Source organism: Anopheles funestus, chromosome 3RL (genome assembly GCF_943734845.2).
Source record: "Anopheles funestus chromosome 3RL, idAnoFuneDA-416_04, whole genome shotgun sequence".
Lineage (NCBI taxonomy): Eukaryota > Metazoa > Arthropoda > Insecta > Diptera > Culicidae > Anopheles > Anopheles funestus.
In genome coordinates, this window is record NC_064599.1 from 68708833 (window position 1) to 68730546 (window position 21714).

Consider the following 21714-nt stretch of genomic DNA (forward strand, 5'->3'; position numbering starts at 1 on the left):
TAACTTTTTTTGTTTTGGTTTCTCATTTTTAGGCGATTTAATCTGATAGAATCCAAAGAAACGGAAGTTTTGCGCGATCTGGAGATTGCGCTCCGCCTGACGGACGATCCGACGGCCCCGGCGGCGGTCACCGACGGCAAGGCGGATAGTAGTGCCTCGATCGCGTCCACGACCTCGGCCTCGACCGGTACGACCAACACGTGCTCATCCTCGTCCACGTCCTCGACCGCTTCCTGCTCGCCGCCGCTACTCCTAACCGCCGCCGCAGCTGCAGCCGCCTCCTCGACCGTGCCGCCCAACAACGGTGCGGTGACCAGTTGCTCCCCCTCCCAGCTACCCTCCTCCAACACCTGCAGTGCGGACAACAATAATAGCAGTAGTAGTGAGAGTGGACATCCCACTAACACCATCACCGTCCTCAACCATGCGCTGATCGATGGCGATGCGACGGCCCAGCCGATCTGCAAGCAGCCGCTCGAATCGGGCAGCGTTGTAAATAGTAATAGTCATAATCATCATCACCATCACCACCACCATCACCATCCGGGAGGCGGTAAGGTGACGGAACCGTGTGCGACCGGTGGTGGAAGCGGTAGTAGCACGGGCAGCGTCGGAGTGACCGGATGCGGCGTTGGTTATAGTGTCGGAGGTGGAGGAGGAGGCGGCGGCGGTGGCGGTGGACATTCAGGTGGGGCAAGTTCCCAGCAGTCGTCCAACACGCAGACAACGGCATAGTGGATACGTTGGACGGCGAGTGTTGGGGCCGGTGCCGGAACGATGTTCCTGCTGGGCGGGGCGGCATGTTGTGGGGCTCTCCAGGTGCCCACCCAAATCTGACCAAAATGTGATCTTAAAACAAAACAACAAAAAAGAAGGAAACAATGTAAAGGAAAGGATAGTAGCAAACGTATAGCTATTGCCGATGGCGATGAAGTGTGTGTGCGAATGTGCGTTTCGGTTGTATGATCATTCGTTCCCTAATCTTGTTTGTCTTTCATCTTTTTTGTACGAACAAATGGACCCAACCACATCCACACACGAGATCGCAACAACGGCATTGGAGCCACAAACACACAGAACAGAACAAAGGGCGTTGCGTCAATCTTACTTGTTTTTTTTATATAAAGCTAGGTACCATTTTTAAGCGTCGAACAGTTGCTCGAACGGTTTTAACTGAACATGAGTTAAGAACAACTGTCTTTCTGTCCTTTGTAGAACAGCTTTCGGCTTTTGTGGAGTAATGTGTTATCTTTGTTTGTTTTCTTTTTATTAATATTTGATTCGACATTAACATAAATTATTTGCAAATTCTCTCTTTTTTTTGTTCTCGTAAACATTTCAAATTAATCGTTTCGCTACTTCTGTTATCTAATTCTAGTTTATTTTCAATCGATCCGTATATGAATACGGCCTGTGAAAGAATTGTGTCGGAAGTTTTTTTTTTATTATCATTGTTTGCTGTTAACGTGTTTTATCTACACTGATTATTCAATTTCTTCCTTCGCATCCAACTTAAAACCAGCATACGAGTACGCGCTTAGAAACGTTACGGAAACAAACGGACTCCTCGTTGCTTGAGGAGCTTATTGCTGTGAAAATAAAACAAAAGCAAATTAAACAAAACTAAAGCTTACAGAAAGAGATAACACCTCTATAAACCTCCTTTTCCTATCGCGCGGATAAAGGTGAAAGCAAAGATCAATTGTTAGGTAAACAATATAAGTAACACACAAACACACACGCAAGGTGATATACGTTTGTATCTTCTTAGTCGCTGTTTAGTCGTCTTGCTAGCAATGTAGAACAGGGAAAAAACACAATTTTTTTTTATTATCTTTATGTTTTTTTTGTTTTGTTCATTTGCGTTTTTGTGTTTAGCTACTCTTTTAGTCTTCTTTCTATTTTTTCTATATTTCTTAAACGCGCTAACTGCTGTTTCCTTGTTTTTGTTCTCTTCGTGCTCTAGGTTGTTTAATTAATTGCATATAGTTGATGTATACGTTTCTAGCGGTTTCTGTTTTTTCTTCCTTTTTATCGTTTCGTCCTTCGCTCTATCGACTGCCCCAACTTGTACGTGTGATAGAGAGAACACTGGTTTTAGCTGTCGAAGAGAGTCAGTAGTAGTACTAGTAGTAGTAGTAGTTGATGAAAGGATTAGTTTAAACCCGCTACCAACCAACAAAATGACCTTAAACTACTAATAATTCACACATGTTAGAGAGAGAAAGAGAGAGGAACGTATAATTGTTAATAGAGACACATATAATAAACACACACACACATACAACAATAGAATATACAGATCGATGCGTGTGTTTGTTTGTGTGTGCGAACACTTAGTTGAGCGGCTGTTACAGCAAATCCGAATATAAAAGTGAAAATAGCCGTTTAGTAAAAAAAAGCGCGCGCTCGGACAGGCGGCTGCATGTTAATAGGTGAGTGAAAGGAAAGGCGTTTTTCTCCCCCGCAAAACAGCGAACACATGGAAGCAGTTGGCAGATGGAATGTTTTCACATTAAACGTAGAGATCATATTGCAGCAAGCTATATACATATATATAGTTTATAGGAGTGTACCGCAGCGATTGCAATCCGCTGTCCCTTGCGGTGACTGTATAGAAAGAGATAGTAAGAGCCTATACTAAAAAAAACCGGCAGCACAGTGCAAAAGAAGCTGAACCTAAAATAAAACATAAAACGCTAAACAAACAAACAAACAAACACAAAAACACATACACTGTGAAGTATAAAAAAAACTACAACACATAAGAAAGTGAGCAAAGAGAGAAAAAATTAACAAGAAAGGAAAAAAACAATTAGGTCTATAAAATAAATATATATATATATATTTAATACAGAGGATATAGAGAGTCAACTTATAGAAGGCAGTAATAATAAAACGAAAAAATGATAAACAATACGGTGAATGAAGCAAAATGAAGTAACAGCTGGAGTGAGCAAAAGAGAGTCGATAGTGAAAGAGTTGTGAAAACAACATGCGGTTAGAGAGCGTGATAAAAAGCGAGTGATGAACGGTGGTGAAATGGTGTTACAATAAATGTGAAAACTAGTGAAGAATGATGTATAAGACGCAGTATAAAAGAAAATAGTGAGAAGCCGCGGGGACAATTCACTTCCGCACACTTTGTTCTAGTTTTGCTAAAAGATAAAACGTATAATGATACACGATAAAACAAAAGAGAAAACAAAACACACAGAAAAAGAAAAAAAAAAAGAAAATCCTCCCTTATCCGATGGTCACGAATCACGGGGATGTTAAATGGATGGTTCGCAAGAAACAGGCACAGGAGCGATGGGATAGTTTAGTAACTGCGTTAAAGTGCGTGCAAAAAGATACGAATTACGCGAAAGGGGAAAAATGGTTTAAACACGAAGAGGAAGAGAGAAAAATGAAGAAAAAACTAAACAACAAAAAAAACACAAAATTTGATGCAAATACATAATCCTGCAATTGTTGTTATTTCACGCTGTACGCGGTGTAGTGTGAGGATTATCGAAAGAAAACGAATCGCATCGTTTGAGTGGATTGTTTTGTATGTTGAGCTGTTTGCGGATGTACGCGTACTCTAGAGCATAACGGAAAGTCTATGTTATTTTAGTAGCGTGTGTTTTTGGCTCACTATCCCTAATGCGCCTAAAAAGAAGGAAAATAGAGAAGAAGATATACGGTTAGTTTTGCTGCTTTTGTACATTTCATTTTGTCATATTTAACTGTTACAAAAAAAGAATTAATAATGTTTTTATTTTGCTTTTTATTTTAGTTTGTTTTGCTCATCCATGGAAGCTTCATCATCATCATCCTCATCACCATCATCATCATCATCATTATGAACCTCATCATCAACATGATCATGGCTGTAAATTCCAATGCTGTGTATAAACGAGTGCGAAGAAGAAGCGAAACTTCATCCCTTTCCTGGTAGAGCACGATCACGTATTTATTATTCTTTATGTTAAGTTTATGTTGCACGAAGCTATCTAGTCGTCGTTCCCGATAAACCAATGTAGCGGTTGTTTTAATATGAAGCAGAAAAAAAACACACAACTTTGTGATAGTGTAACGAGTGATGATTATATTTGCCCATTAACGCTGCAGCAGGCACCGTACAGAGGAAACGTAAAAGGATAACTATACAAACAAAAAGAAAAACACATAAATTGAATTTATAATTATTTCTCAAGCTTTTCGTTGAACTAGTTGTTTTAGAAACTTTAAAGAAACCCGCAAGAAAAGAATTAAAAAAAAAAACAAAATAAATCTTTGTGAACAGGAAAAAAGAAACAGATAAAGCAAAAAAAAAAACGAGATCAGCTAATAGAAGTATAATGAATAGTGAAAATATAGTTCATTACTTTAGTAGAGAAAAAATGTTAAAAAGAAAGAAAACTTTAAAGCAAACATTATCGAAAGGACAAAGTTCTTTATAAACAATTAAAAACAGTACATGTATGATTTCAAGATAAAAAAAGAATTGAACAATGGTTTACATACACTAAGTAGAAAACATTGAAGACTCATCTAGCTGTGTTAGCAAAACCATAGCTCACTTTGTTCTCATTCATGTGTTTCGAGTTTGGGTTTTTCATGTAACGCAAGCTAAGAGAAACAAGGGAGGGAAAAGTTAGAAAAAGCAAGAAATAATAGCGCTACTATAGGAGAAGAAAAAAAAGCGGAATAAACAAAGATACAGTTATGCATAGCAAGAAGAAAGGCAAACATACATTATATACACGTTGGATAACTTTAGGCTGATTGACAAAAGTGGCCTTTAGAAGAAATAATTGTCTATTGCGTCCTGTGTCGGTGTTTTGTGTTTTAAAAACGAAAAGCTAATACCATCTGAAACTGTTACGTATTACTCGGGAAACATAAAACAGATAAAATCGCTCTTTAGAACAACAAAGTCAGATAGGGAATCAATAGAACTGAATATTATTGGGAAATGTTTTTTGAAACATTTAACCCGACACACTTGTCGCTCACTATGTCTTTTCACAGCTATTATTCCTCTATTTCGTTTTCCTTTAACCATTCGTAACCATAGGAAAGTGAGAAGGAAAATTTTTACCCTGTAAATAGACAGTTTTTTCTCGTGTATTAATATAGAGTTGAAAGTTGAAATAGTTTAACGAAAAACGATTGTAGCAGATGAAATACGGGAAAATGTTATAGAAATCACGCAAAACCCTCCCTACATACACACCATATCAGTCTAATCGCATTCTCCAACGTTCCAACTCTTTTTAAGTTGTACGTTTCATTTGTTTTCTTTTCTTCTTTCGTTGCTAGCAAACTATTGCTTGTTTCGACAGTCAATTGAATAGAAAGGAAAAAAAAGGAATACACTATAACAATTTCTTATAAGAAACCTCTGAAAAAAATAAATAAACACTGCAAAACACCCAAAGATGGAAACTGAAACAGTTGAACATAACACTTACACAAAAAAGAGCAAAAGAACACGAATTAAAATCTACAGCGATTTGGACACGCAGTGTGTGCTGAACGTGAAAGGAGAAACAGAATAATGAAATTACTTAAATCCCTTTTGCGCAGCTTAGCATGTTAAAAGTGGCAAGCAGAAGAAGAAACAGAGAGCAAAACCAAAGCGATTCTGAAAATAAACATAAAATAATTCAATCGCAAATTGGACAAAACAAATAAAGCTACTTGTACGATTTGCAAAACCATGCGTAAGAAAGGCAGATGCAAGAAAACAACACGAAGAAAGCAAGCAGAGAAAACGCGCCTAGCTGTAAAACATTCTCGGCATGAAAATAATAATAAAATACATAAAGAAATTTAAAAACATTGGTATTGGTGTATTTTTCTATAAGGTATCACTTCATAAGGTAAGGTGTGTCGGAAAGAGTGATGAGATGTTTGGAATGGAATCACAAGCTCTTATCGATTATGAAGCTGCAAAACTGCATTCGAACTAAATTTGTAGAAATTTCTTTTACTACGCACTAACAAAACAAAACGAACTCCAGATTTGTTCAATTTAGGTGAATTCATTTGGCATTAAAACGGTTTTGTACCGCGGCATCGGTTTATGTCCGCTTACGTACAAAAGATCGAACCACAAGTCAAACAAAGTAATTTAATTTTTCATTAATTGGTTGGTATATTTTCCTCATTAGTTTAACGAATTATATAAACAATTACTAAACAATTAAAGGCGTCCCCCGAGTTACGACTGTATTTGGGACCGCATAAAGAGACCGAAGCAAGGCGTAAGTTGCAATCGTCGTAAGTCGAGAATACATTGTTTATAACCATTTATTCAAATATTCTGAAAGAAAAAATAATCTAGAAATGGTTTTGCATAGTATATTAATTAATCTTTCCAATATCTATTCAATATTTCCTTCAAATATTTAGCGAGAATGTATAAGTTTATTCCAACATTTTAATTTTTATATTCAGTAAAGACTGAAAATTAAAAAACACAATTTGGGCAAAATAATAATTGTCAAGATCAATTTCGTCGTGTGTCCAAATGGTCCTATTGGCGCTAGCAGCAGCGAGAGCACAAACTGTCAGTGCTGTCATCAATGTCAAAACATTTTTCTCCAGGGGACGCGCTGGATGGTTGTTGGTGAAGTATTTCTACTGTTTTTCCGATTAATACAACGTCTGGTAAGCTATTTATTGTAAACCATCTTATGCCAGTGTAAAACCAACGTTTCCTTCACATTGCAGCAGCCTTACGTTTTTTGTTGGGAAATTTAGCAAAATTTAAAAAATTGTTTTTTTTTAATGCAAAATTATTGCAATAAGTTTCTTTTCACTCAAATAATGCTTGAAATTAAAAAAAGAATAAAAAATATAAAAAAAATGTAAAAAATCTATTAATTTGTCAATATACTAAGGTTCATTTTTGCACCAAATTTTGCCTATAACTCGGTCGCTATCCAACGCTATCCATCTACAATCTTTAACCTGTGGTCGATAGATGGCACCAATGGCTACATTTTCTTCTTGGACGGCCATGCTCTCAGGTGTCCGTACCGGAAGTTATTCGAGGAACCAAGTTCCTTACCCTGTTTGGGAAATGTAAAATTTTCCTCACTTTTGCACCAATTTTTGCCTATAACTCGGTCGGTATCCAACGGATTGCCAATCTTTAACCTGTGGTCGATAGATGCCACCAATGGCTACATTTTCTTCTTGGACGGCTATGCTCTCAGGTGTCCGTGCCGGAAGTTATTCGAGGAACCAAGTTCCTTACCTTGTTTGAGAAAATGTAAAATTTTCCTCATTTTTGCCCCAAGTTTTGCTTATAACTCGGTCGGTATCCAACGGATCGGCAATCTTTAACCTGTGGTCGATAGATGGCACCAATGGCTACATTTTCTTCTTGGGCAGCCATGCTCTCAGGTGTCCGTGCCGGAAGTTATTCGAGGAACCAAGTTCCTTACCCTGTTTCGGAAATGTAAAATTTTCCTCATTTCTGCACCAAGTTTTGCCTATAACTCGGTCGGTATCCAACGGATTGCCAATCTTTAACCTGTGGTCGATAGATGGCACCAATGGCTACATTTTCTTCTTGGACAGCCATGCTCTCAGGTGTCCGTGCCGGAAGTTATTCGAGGAACCAAGTTCCTTACCCTGTTTGGGAAATGTAAAATTTTCCTCATTTTTGAGCAATGTAGCAAAATTTATAAATGTGATATATTTTCATGCAAATTTGTTGCAATGTGTTTCTTTTCACTCAAATAATGCTTTAAACTAAAAACATAATAAAAAATCTGAAAAAAAATTTTTAAAAATTTTCAACTCGAAAATTTCATAAGGCTTACCCCTTACGTTTTTTTTGGGAAATTTTGCAAAAAAAATGAAATTGATTTATTTTAATGCCAATTGGTTGCAATGTGTTTCTTTTCACTCAAGTAATGCTTTAAATAAAAAAAAGAGTGAAAAATAATAAAAAAATCAAAATATTCAAAAAAATGAACATTTACTAAGGCTCATTTTTGCCCCAAGTTTTGCCTATAACTCAGTCGGTATCCAACGAATCGCCAATCTTTAACCTGTGGTCGATAGATGGCACCAATGGCTACATTTTCTTCTTGGACAGCCATGCTCTCAGGTGTCCGTGCCGGAAGTTATTCGAGGAACCAAGTTCCTTACCCTGTTTCGGAAATGTAAAATTTTCCTCATTTTTGAGCAATGTAGCAAAATTTATAAATGTGATATATTTTCATGCAAATTTGTTGCAATGTGTTTCTTTTCACTCAAATAATGCTTTAAACTAAAAACATAATAAAAAATCTGAAAAAAAATTTTAAAAATTTTCAACTCGAAAATTTCATAAGGCTTACCCCTTACGTTTTTTTTGGGAAATTTTGCAAAAAAATGAAATTGATTTATTTTAATGCCAATTGGTTGCAATGTGTTTCTTTTCACTCAAGTAATGCTTTAAATAAAAAAAAGAGTGAAAAATAATAAAAAAATCAAAATATTCAAAAAAATGAACATTTACTAAGGCTCATTTTTGCCCCAAGTTTTGCCTATAACTCAGTCGGTATCCAACGGATCGCCAATCTTTAAACTGTGGTCGATAGATGGCACCACTGGCTACATTTTCTTCTTGGACGGCCATGCCCTCAGATGTCCGTGCCGGAAGTTATTCGAGGAACCAAGTTCCTTACCCTGTTTGGGAAATGTAAAATTTTCTTCATTTTTGCACCAAATTTTGCCTATAACTCGGTCGGTATCCAACGGATTGCCAATCTTTAACCTGTGGTCGATAGATGGCACCACTGGCTACATTTTCTTCTTGGACGGCCATGCCCTCAGGTGTCCGTGCCGGAAGTTATTCGAGGAACCAAGTTCCTTACCCTGTTTGGGAAATGTAAAATTTTCCTCATTTTTGAGCAATGTAGCAAAATTTATAAATGTGATATATTTTCATGCAAATTTGTTGCAATGTGTTTCTTTTCACTCAAATAATGCTTTAAACTAAAAACATAATAAAAAATCTGAAAAAAATTTTTAAAAATTTTCAACTCGAAAATTTCATAAGGCTTACCCCTTACGTTTTTTTTGGGAAATTTTGCAAAAAAATGAAATTGATTTATTTTAATGCCAATTGGTTGCAATGTGTTTCTTTTCACTCAAGTAATGCTTTAAATAAAAAAAAGAGTGAAAAATAATAAAAAAATCAAAATATTCAAAAAAATGAACATTTACTAAGGCTCATTTTTGCCCCAAGTTTTGCCTATAACTCAGTCGGTATCCAACGAATCGCCAATCTTTAACCTGTGGTCGATAGATGGCACCAATGGCTACATTTTCTTCTTGGACAGCCATGCTCTCAGGTGTCCGTGCCGGAAGTTATTCGAGGAACCAAGTTCCTTACCCTGTTTCGGAAATGTAAAATTTTCCTCATTTTTGCACCAAGTTTTGCCTATAACTCGGTCGGTATCCAACGGATCGCCAATCTTTAAACTGTGGTCGATAGATGGCACCACTGGCTACATTTTCTTCTTGGACGGCCATGCCCTCAGATGTCCGTGCCGGAAGTTATTCGAGGAACCAAGTTCCTTACCCTGTTTGGGAAATGTAAAATTTTCTTCATTTTTGCACCAAATTTTGCCTATAACTCGGTCGGTATCCAACGGATTGCCAATCTTTAACCTGTGGTCGATAGATGGCACCACTGGCTACATTTTCTTCTTGGACGGCCATGCCCTCAGGTGTCCGTGCCGGAAGTTATTCGAGGAACCAAGTTCCTTACCCTGTTTGGGAAATGTAAAATTTTCCTCATTTTTGAGCAATGTAGCAAAATTTATAAATGTGATATATTTTCATGCAAATTTGTTGCAATGTGTTTCTTTTCACTCAAATAATGCTTTAAACTAAAAACATAATAAAAAATCTGAAAAAAAATTTTAAAAATTTTCAACTCGAAAATTTCATAAGGCTTACCCCTTACGTTTTTTTTGGGAAATTTTGCAAAAAAAATGAAATTGATTTATTTTAATGCCAATTGGTTGCAATGTGTTTCTTTTCACTCAAGTAATGCTTTAAATAAAAAAAAGAGTGAAAAATAATAAAAAAATCAAAATATTCAAAAAAATGAACATTTACTAAGGCTCATTTTTGCCCCAAGTTTTGCCTATAACTCGGTCGGTATCCAACGGATCGCCAATCTTTAACCTGTGGTCGATAGATGACACCAATGGCTACATTTTCTTCTTGGACGGCTATGCTCTCAGGTGTTCGTGCCGGAAGTTATTCGAGGAACCAAGTTCCTTACCCTGTTTGGGAAATGTAAAATTTTCCTCATTTTTGAGCAATGTAGCAAAATTTATAAATGTGATATATTTTCATGCAAATTTGTTGCAATGTGTTTCTTTTCACTCAAATAATGCTTTAAACTAAAAACATAATAAAAAATCTGAAAAAAAAATTTTAAAAATTTTCAACTCGAAAATTTCATAAGGCTTACCCCTTACGTTTTTTTTGGGAAATTTTGCAAAAAAAATGAAATTGATTAATTTTAATGCCAATTGGTTGCCATGTGTTTCTTTTCACTCAAGTAATGCTTTAAATAAAAAAAAGAGTGAAAAATAATAAAAAAATCAAAATATTCAAAAAAATGAACATTTACTAAGGCTCATTTTTGCCCCAAGTTTTGCCTATAACTCGGTCGGTATCCAACGGATCGCCAATCTTTAAGCTGTGGTCGATAGATGGCACCAATGGCTACATTTTCTTCTTGGACAGCCATGCTCTCAGGTGTCCGTGCCGGAAGTTATTCGAGGAACCAAGTTCCTTACCCTGTTTCGGAAATGTAAAATTTTCTTCATTTTTGCACCAAGTTTTGCCTATAACTCGGTCGGTATCCAACGGATTGCCAATCTTTAACCTGTGGTCGATAGATGACACCAATGGCTACATTTTCTTCTTGGACGGCTATGCTCTCAGGTGTTCGTGCCGGAAGTTATTCGAGGAACCAAGTTCCTTACCCTGTTTGGGAAATGTAAAATTTTCCTCATTTTTGAGCAATGTAGCAAAATTTATAAATGTGATATATTTTCATGCAAATTTGTTGCAATGTGTTTCTTTTCACTCAAATAATGCTTTAAACTAAAAACATAATAAAAAATCTGAAAAATAATTTTTAAAAATTTTCAACTCGAAAATTTCATAAGGCTTACCCCTTACGTTTTTTTTGGGAAACTTTGCAAAAAAAATGAAATTGATTTATTTTAATGCCAATTGGTTGCAATGTGTTTCTTTTCACTCAAGTAATGCTTTAAATAAAAAAAAGAGTGAAAAATAATAAAAAAATCAAAATATTCAAAAAAATGAACATTTACTAAGGCTCATTTTTGCCCCAAGTTTTGCCTATAACTCAGTCGGTATCCAACGGATCGCCAATCTTTAACCTGTGGTCGATAGATGGCACCAATGGCTACATTTTCTTCTTGGACAGCCATGCTCTCAGGTGTCCGTGCCGGAAGTTATTCGAGGAACCAAGTTCCTTACCCTGTTTGGGAAATGTAAAATTTTCTTCATTTTTGCACCAAATTTTGCCTATAACTCGGTCGGTATCCAACGGATCGCCAATCTTTAACCTGTGGTCGATAGATGACACCAATGGCTACATTTTCTTCTTGGACGGCTATGCTCTCAGGTGTCCGTGCCGGAAGTTATTCGAGGAACCAAGTTCCTTACCCTGTTTGGGAAATGTAAAATTTTCCTCATTTTTGAGCAATGTAGCAAAATTTATAAATGTGATATATTTTCATGCAAATTTGTTGCAATGTGTTTCTTTTCACTCAAATAATGCTTTAAACTAAAAACATAATAAAAAATCTGAAAAAAAAATTTTAAAAATTTTCAACTCGAAAATTTCATAAGGCTTACCCCTTACGTTTTTTTTGGGAAATTTTGCAAAAAAAATGAAATTGATTTATTTTAATGCCAATTGGTTGCCATGCGTTTCTTTTCACTCAAGTAATGCTTTAAATAAAAAAAAGAGTGAAAAATAATAAAAAAATCAAAATATTCAAAAAAATGAACATTTACTAAGGCTCATTTTTGCCCCAAGTTTTGCCTATAACTCGGTCGGTATCCAACGGATCGCCAATCTTTAACCTGTGGTCGATAGATGGCACCAATGGCTACATTTTCTTCTTGGACAGCCATGCTCTCAGGTGTCCGTGCCGGAAGTTATTCTAGGAACCAAGTTCCTTACCCTGTTTCGGAAATGTAAAATTTTCCTCATTTTTGCACCAAGTTTTGCCTATAACTCGGTCGGTATTCAACGGATCGCCAATCTTTAAACTGTGGTCGATAGATGGCACCACTGGCTACATTTTCTTCTTGGACGGCCATGCCCTCAGATGTCCGTGCCGGAAGTTATTCGAGGAACCAAGTTCCTTACCCTGTTTCGGAAATGTAAAATTTTCCTCATTTTTGCACCAAGTTTTGCCTATAACTCGGTCGGTATCCAACGGATTGCCAATCTTTAACCTGTGGTCGATAGATGACACCAATGGCTACATTTTCTTCTTGGACGGCTATGCTCTCAGGTGTTCGTGCCGGAAGTTATTCGAGGAACCAAGTTCCTTACCCTGTTTGGGAAATGTAAAATTTTCTTCATTTTTGCACCAAATTTTGCCTATAACTCGGTCGGTATCCAACGGATCGCCAATCTTTAACCTGTGGTCGATAGATGGCACCACTGGCTACATTTTCTTCTTGGACGGCCATGCCCTCAGGTGTCCGTGCCGGAAGTTATTCGAGGAACCAAGTTCCTTACCCTGTTTGGGAAATGTAAAATTTTCCTCATTTTTGAGCAATGTAGCAAAATTTATAAATGTGATATATTTTCATGCAAATTTGTTGCAATGTGTTTCTTTTCACTCAAATAATGCTTTAAACTAAAAACATAATAAAATATCTGAAAAAAATTTTTTAAAAATTTTCAACTTGAAAATTTCATAAGGCTTACCCCTTACGTTTTTTTTGGGAAATTTTGCAAAAAAAATGAAATTGATTTATTTTAATGCCAATTGGTTGCAATGTGTTTCTTTTCACTCAAGTAATGCTTTAAATAAAAAAAAGAGTGAAAAATAATAAAAAAATCAAAATATTCAAAAAAATGAACATTTACTAAGGCTCATTTTTGCCCCAAGTTTTGCCTATAACTAAGTCGGTATCCAACGGATCGCCAATCTTTAACCTGTGGTCGATAGATGGCACCAATGGCTACATTTTCTTCTTGGACAGCCATGCTCTCAGGTGTCCGTGCCGGAAGTTATTCGAGGAACCAAGTTCCTTACCCTGTTTCGGAAATGTAAAATTTTCCTCATTTTTGCACCAAATTTTGCCTATAACTCGGTCGGTATCCAACGGATCGCCAATCTTTAACCTGTGGTCGATAGATGACACCAATGGCTACATTTTCTTCTTGGACGGCTATGCTCTCAGGTGTCCGTGCCGGAAGTTACTCGAGGAACCAAGTTCCTTACCCTGTTTCGGAAATGTAAAATTTTCCTCATTTTTGAGCAATGTAGCAAAATTTATAAATGTGATATATTTTCATGCAAATTTGTTGCAATGTGTTTCTTTTCACTCAAATAATGCTTTAAACTAAAAACATAATAAAAAATCTGAAAAAAAAATTTTAAAAATTTTCAACTCGAAAATTTCATAAGGCTTACCCCTTACGTTTTTTTTGGGAAATTTTGCAAAAAAAATGAAATTGATTTATTTTAATGCCAATTGGTTGCCATGCGTTTCTTTTCACTCAAGTAATGCTTTAAATAAAAAAAAGAGTGAAAAATAATAAAAAAATCAAAATATTCAAAAAAATGAACATTTACTAAGGCTCATTTTTGCCCCAAGTTTTGCCTATAACTCGGTCGGTATCCAACGGATCGCCAATCTTTAACCTGTGGTCGATAGATGGCACCAATGGCTACATTTTCTTCTTGGACAGCCATGCTCTCAGGTGTCCGTGCCGGAAGTTATTCTAGGAACCAAGTTCCTTACCCTGTTTCGGAAATGTAAAATTTTCCTCATTTTTGCACCAAGTTTTGCCTATAACTCGGTCGGTATTCAACGGATCGCCAATCTTTAAACTGTGGTCGATAGATGGCACCACTGGCTACATTTTCTTCTTGGACGGCCATGCCCTCAGATGTCCGTGCCGGAAGTTATTCGAGGAACCAAGTTCCTTACCCTGTTTCGGAAATGTAAAATTTTCCTCATTTTTGCACCAAGTTTTGCCTATAACTCGGTCGGTATCCAACGGATTGCCAATCTTTAACCTGTGGTCGATAGATGACACCAATGGCTACATTTTCTTCTTGGACGGCTATGCTCTCAGGTGTCCGTGCCGGAAGTTATTCGAGGAACCAAGTTCCTTACCCTGTTTGGGAAATGTAAAATTTTCTTCATTTTTGCACCAAATTTTGCCTATAACTCGGTCGGTATCCAACGGATCGCCAATCTTTAACCTGTGGTCGATAGATGGCACCACTGGCTACATTTTCTTCTTGGACGGCCATGCCCTCAGGTGTCCGTGCCGGAAGTTATTCGAGGAACCAAGTTCCTTACCCTGTTTGGGAAATGTAAAATTTTCCTCATTTTTGAGCAATGTAGCAAAATTTATAAATGTGATATATTTTCATGCAAATTTGTTGCAATGTGTTTCTTTTCACTCAAATAATGCTTTAAACTAAAAACATAATAAAATATCTGAAAAAAATTTTTTAAAAATTTTCAACTTGAAAATTTCATAAGGCTTACCCCTTACGTTTTTTTTGGGAAATTTTGCAAAAAAAATGAAATTGATTTATTTTAATGCCAATTGGTTGCAATGTGTTTCTTTTCACTCAAGTAATGCTTTAAATAAAAAAAAGAGTGAAAAATAATAAAAAAATCAAAATATTCAAAAAAATGAACATTTACTAAGGCTCATTTTTGCCCCAAGTTTTGCCTATAACTAAGTCGGTATCCAACGGATCGCCAATCTTTAACCTGTGGTCGATAGATGGCACCAATGGCTACATTTTCTTCTTGGACAGCCATGCTCTCAGGTGTCCGTGCCGGAAGTTATTCGAGGAACCAAGTTCCTTACCCTGTTTCGGAAATGTAAAATTTTCCTCATTTTTGCACCAAATTTTGCCTATAACTCGGTCGGTATCCAACGGATCGCCAATCTTTAAACTGTGGTCGATAGATGGCACCAATGGCTACATTTTCTTCTTGGACGGCCATGCCCTCAGATGTCCGTGCCGGAAGTTATTCGAGGAACCAAGTTCCTTACCCTGTTTGGGAAATGTAAAATTTTCCTCATTTTTGCCCCAAGTTTTGCTTATAACTCGGTCGGTATCCAACGGATCGGCAATCTTTAACCTGTGGTCGATAGATGGCACCAATGGCTACATTTTCTTCTTGGGCAGCCATGCTCTCAGGTGTCCGTGCCGGAAGTTATTCGAGGAACCAAGTTCCTTACCCTGTTTGGGAAATGTAAAATTTTCCTCATTTTTGAGCAATGTAGCAAAATTTATAAATGTGATATATTTTCATGCAAATTTGTTGCAATGTGTTTCTTTTCACTCAAATAATGCTTTAAACTAAAAACATAATAAAAAATCTGAAAAATTTTTTTTAAAAATTTTCAACTCGAAAATTTCATAAGGCTTACCCCTTACGTTTTTTTTGGGAAATTTTGCAAAAAAAATGAAATTGATTTATTTTAATGCCAATTGGTTGCAATGTGTTTCTTTGCACTCAAGTAATGCTTTAAATAAAAAAAAGAGTGAAAAATAATAAAAAAATCAAAATATTCAAAAAAATGAACATTTACTAAGGCTCATTTTTGCCCCAAGTTTTGCCTATAACTCGGTCGGTATCCAACGGATCGCCAATCTTTAAACTGTGGTCGATAGATGGCACCACTGGCTACATTTTCTTCTTGGACGGCCATGCCCTCAGATGTCCGTGCCGGAAGTTATTCGAGGAACCAAGTTCCTTACCCTGTTTGGGAAATGTAAAATTTTCCTCATTTTTGCCCCAAGTTTTGCCTATAACTCGGTCGGTATCCAACGGATCGCCAATCTTTAACCTGTGGTCGATAGATGACACCAATGGCTACATTTTCTTCTTGGACGGCTATGCTCTCAGGTGTCCGTGCCGGAAGTTACTCGAGGAACCAAGTTCCTTACCCTGTTTCGGAAATGTAAAATTTTCCTCATTTTTGAGCAATGTAGCAAAATTTATAAATGTGATATATTTTCATGCAAATTTGTTGCAATGTGTTTCTTTTCACTCAAATAATGCTTTAAACTAAAAACATAATAAAAAATCTGAAAAAAAAATTTTAAAAATTTTCAACTCGAAAATTTCATAAGGCTTACCCCTTACGTTTTTTTTGGGAAATTTTGCAAAAAAACTGAAATTGATTAATTTTAATGCCAATTGGTTGCCATGTGTTTCTTTTCACTCAAGTAATGCTTTAAATAAAAAAAAGAGTGAAAAATAATAAAAAAATCAAAATATTCAAAAAAATGAACATTTACTAAGGCTCATTTTTGCCCCAAGTTTTGCCTATAACTCGGTCGGTATCCAACGGATCGCCAATCTTTAAGCTGTGGTCGATAGATGGCACCAATGGCTACATTTTCTTCTTGGACAGCCATGCTCTCAGGTGTCCGTGCCGGAAGTTATTCGAGGAACCAAGTTCCTTACCCTGTTTCGGAAATGTAAAATTTTCTTCATTTTTGCACCAAGTTTTGCCTATAACTCGGTCGGTATCCAACGGATTGCCAATCTTTAACCTGTGGTCGATAGATGACACCAATGGCTACATTTTCTTCTTGGACGGCTATGCTCTCAGGTGTTCGTGCCGGAAGTTATTCGAGGAACCAAGTTCCTTACCCTGTTTGGGAAATGTAAAATTTTCCTCATTTTTGAGCAATGTAGCAAAATTTATAAATGTGATATATTTTCATGCAAATTTGTTGCAATGTGTTTCTTTTCACTCAAATAATGCTTTAAACTAAAAACATAATAAAAAATCTGAAAAAAAAATTTTTAAAAATTTTCAACTCGAAAATTTCATAAGGCTTACCCCTTACGTTTTTTTTGGGAAACTTTGCAAAAAAAATGAAATTGATTTATTTTAATGCCAATTGGTTGCAATGTGTTTCTTTTCACTCAAGTAATGCTTTAAATAAAAAAAAGAGTGAAAAATAATAAAAAAATCAAAATATTCAAAAAAATGAACATTTACTAAGGCTCATTTTTGCCCCAAGTTTTGCCTATAACTCAGTCGGTATCCAACGGATCGCCAATCTTTAACCTGTGGTCGATAGATGGCACCAATGGCTACATTTTCTTCTTGGACAGCCATGCTCTCAGGTGTCCGTGCCGGAAGTTATTCGAGGAACCAAGTTCCTTACCCTGTTTCGGAAATGTAAAATTTTCCTCATTTTTGCACCAAGTTTTGCCTATAACTCGGTCGGTATCCAACGGATCGCCAATCTTTAACCTGTGGTCGATAGATGGCACCACTGGCTACATTTTCTTCTTGGACGGCCATGCCCTCAGATGTCCGTGCCGGAAGTTATTCGAGGAACCAAGTTCCTTACCCTGTTTGGGAAATGTAAAATTTTCTTCATTTTTGCACCAAATTTTGCCTATAACTCGGTCGGTATCCAACGGATCGCCAATCTTTAACCTGTGGTCGATAGATGACACCAATGGCTACATTTTCTTCTTGGACGGCTATGCTCTCAGGTGTCCGTGCCGGAAGTTATTCGAGGAACCAAGTTCCTTACCCTGTTTGGGAAATGTAAAATTTTCCTCATTTTTGAGCAATGTAGCAAAATTTATAAATGTGATATATTTTCATGCAAATTTGTTGCAATGTGTTTCTTTTCACTCAAATAATGCTTTAAACTAAAAACATAATAAAAAATCTGAAAAAAAAATTTTAAAAATTTTCAACTCGAAAATTTCATAAGGCTTACCCCTTACGTTTTTTTTGGGAAATTTTGCAAAAAAAATGAAATTGATTTATTTTAATGCCAATTGGTTGCCATGTGTTTCTTTTCACTCAAGTAATGCTTTAAATAAAAAAAAAGAGTGAAAAATAATAAAAAAATCAAAATATTCAAAAAAATGAACATTTACTAAGGCTCATTTTTGCCCCAAGTTTTGCCTATAACTCGGTCGGTATCCAACGGATCGCCAATCTTTAACCTGTGGTCGATAGATGGCACCAATGGCTACATTTTCTTCTTGGACAGCCATGCTCTCAGGTGTCCGTGCCGGAAGTTATTCTAGGAACCAAGTTCCTTACCCTGTTTCGGAAATGTAAAATTTTCCTCATTTTTGCACCAAGTTTTGCTATAACTCGGTCGGTATCCAACGGATCGCCAATCTTTAAACTGTGGTCGATAGATGGCACCACTGGCTACATTTTCTTCTTGGACGGCCATGCCCTCAGATGTCCGTGCCGGAAGTTATTCGAGGAACCAAGTTCCTTACCCTGTTTCGGAAATGTAAAATTTTCCTCATTTTTGCACCAAGTTTTGCCTATAACTCGGTCGGTATCCAACGGATTGCCAATCTTTAACCTGTGGTCGATAGATGACACCAATGGCTACATTTTCTTCTTGGACGGCTATGCTCTCAGGTGTCCGTGCCGGAAGTTATTCGAGGAACCAAGTTCCTTACCCTGTTTGGGAAATGTAAAATTTTCTTCATTTTTGCACCAAATTTTGCCTATAACTCGGTCGGTATCCAACGGATCGCCAATCTTTAACCTGTGGTCGATAGATGGCACCACTGGCTACATTTTCTTCTTGGACGGCCATGCCCTCAGGTGTCCGTGCCGGAAGTTATTCGAGGAACCAAGTTCCTTACCCTGTTTGGGAAATGTAAAATTTTCCTCATTTTTGAGCAATGTAGCAAAATTTATAAATGTGATATATTTTCATGCAAATTTGTTGCAATGTGTTTCTTTTCACTCAAATAATGCTTTAAACTAAAAACATAATAAAATATCTGAAAAAAATTTTTTAAAAATTTTCAACTTGAAAATTTCATAAGGCTTACCCCTTACGTTTTTTTTGGGAAATTTTGCAAAAAAAATGAAATTGATTTATTTTAATGCCAATTGGTTGCAATGTGTTTCTTTTCACTCAAGTAATGCTTTAAATAAAAAAAAGAGTGAAAAATAATAAAAAAATCAAAATATTCAAAAAAATGAACATTTACTAAGGCTCATTTTTGCCCCAAGTTTTGCCTATAACTAAGTCGGTATCCAACGGATCGCCAATCTTTAACCTGTGGTCGATAGATGGCACCAATGGCTACATTTTCTTCTTGGACAGCCATGCTCTCAGGTGTCCGTGCCGGAAGTTATTCGAGGAACCAAGTTCCTTACCCTGTTTCGGAAATGTAAAATTTTCCTCATTTTTGCACCAAATTTTGCCTATAACTCGGTCGGTATCCAACGGATCGCCAATCTTTAAACTGTGGTCGATAGATGGCACCAATGGCTACATTTTCTTCTTGGACGGCCATGCCCTCAGATGTCCGTGCCGGAAGTTATTCGAGGAACCAAGTTCCTTACCCTGTTTGGGAAATGTAAAATTTTCCTCATTTTTGCCCCAAGTTTTGCTTATAACTCGGTCGGTATCCAACGGATCGCCAATCTTTAACCTGTGGTCGATAGATGGCACCAATGGCTACATTTTCTTCTTGGGCAGCCATGCTCTCAGGTGTCCGTGCCGGAAGTTATTCGAGGAACCAAGTTCCTTACCCTGTTTGGGAAATGTAAAATTTTCCTCATTTTTGAGCAATGTAGCAAAATTTATAAATGTGATATATTTTCATGCAAATTTGTTGCAATGTGTTTCTTTTCACTCAAATAATGCTTTAAACTAAAAACATAATAAAAAATCTGAAAAATTTTTTTTAAAAATTTTCAACTCGAAAATTTCATAAGGCTTACCCCTTACGTTTTTTTTGGGAAATTTTGCAAAAAAAATGAAATTGATTTATTTTAATGCCAATTGGTTGCAATGTGTTTCTTTGCACTCAAGTAATGCTTTAAATAAAAAAAAGAGTGAAAAATAATAAAAAAATCAAAATATTCAAAAAAATAAACATTTACTAAGGCTCATTTTTGCCCCAAGTTTTGCCTATAACTCGGTCGGTATCCAACGGATCGCCAATCTTTAAACTGTGGTCGATAGATGGCACCATTGGCTACATTTTCTTCTTGGACGGCCATGCCCTCAGATGTCCGTGCCGGAAGTTATTCTAGGAACCAAGTTCCTTACCCTGTTTGGGAAATGTAAAATTTTCTTCATTTTTGCACCAAATTTTGCCTATAACTCGGTCGGTATCCAACGGATTGCCAATCTTTAACCTGTGGTCGATAGATGGCACCACTGGCTACATTTTCTTCTTGGACGGCCATGCTCTCAGGTGTCCGTGCCGGAAGTTATTCGAGGAACCAAGTTCCTTACCCTGTTTGGGAAATGTAAAATTTTCCTCATTTTTGAGCAATGTAGCAAAATTTATAAATGTGATATATTTTCATGCAAATTTGTTGCAATGTGTTTCTTTTCACTCAAATAATGCTTTAAACTAAAAACATAATAAAAAATCTGAAAAAAAATTTTAAAAATTTTCAACTCGAAAATTTCATAAGGCTTACCCCTTACGTTTTTTTTGGGAAATTTTGCAAAAAAAATGAAATTGATTTATTTTAATGCCAATTGGTTGCAATGTGTTTCTTTTCACTCAAGTAATGCTTTAAATAAAAAAAAGAGTGAAAAATAATAAAAAAATCAAAATATTCAAAAAAATGAACATTTACTAAGGCTCATTTTTGCCCCAAGTTTTGCCTATAACTCGGTCGGTATCCAACGGATCGCCAATCTTTAACCTGTGGTCGATAGATGACACCAATGGCTACATTTTCTTCTTGGACGGCTATGCTCTCAGGTGTCCGTGCCGGAAGTTATTCGAGGAACCAAGTTCCTTACCCTGTTTGGGAAATGTAAAATTTTCCTCATTTTTGCACCAAGTTTTGCCTATAACTCGGTCGGTATCCAACGGATTGCCAATCTTTAACCTGTGGTCGATAGATGACACCAATGGCTACATTTTCTTCTTGGACGGCTATGCTCTCAGGTGTTCGTGCCGGAAGTTATTCGAGGAACCAAGTTCCTTACCCTGTTTGGGAAATGTAAAATTTTCCTCATTTTTGAGCAATGTAGCAAAATTTATAAATGTGATATATTTTCATGCAAATTTGTTGCAATGTGTTTCTTTTCACTCAAATAATGCTTTAAACTAAAAACATAATAAAAAATCTGAAAAAAAAATTTTTAAAAATTTTCAACTCGAAAATTTCATAAGGCTTACCCCTTACGTTTTTTTTGGGAAACTTTGCAAAAAAAATGAAATTGATTTATTTTAATGCCAATTGGTTGCAATGTGTTTCTTTTCACTCAAGTAATGCTTTAAATAAAAAAAAGAGTGAAAAATAATAAAAAAATCAAAATATTCAAAAAAATGAACATTTACTAAGGCTCATTTTTGCCCCAAGTTTTGCCTATAACTCAGTCGGTATCCAACGGATCGCCAATCTTTAACCTGTGGTCGATAGATGGCACCAATGGCTACATTTTCTTCTTGGAC

At 36.4% G+C, this 21714-nt stretch overlaps 1 protein-coding gene across 16 annotated transcripts in view; it reads left to right on the forward strand.

Moving 5' to 3' along the window:
* LOC125769025 (MOB kinase activator-like 2) overlaps positions 1 to 5832 on the forward strand; it is a 102969-nt gene extending 97137 nt beyond the window's left edge. For all 16 annotated transcript variants that reach the window (XM_049437422.1, XM_049437417.1, XM_049437416.1 and 13 more), the window contains one exon: positions 33 to 5832. In XM_049437422.1, the coding sequence (XP_049293379.1) occupies positions 33 to 735 (703 nt within the window). In that variant the 3' untranslated portion in view covers positions 736 to 5832. The remainder of the gene's footprint in view (positions 1 to 32) is intronic.
* Positions 5833 to 21714: the final 15882 nt, after the last annotated feature.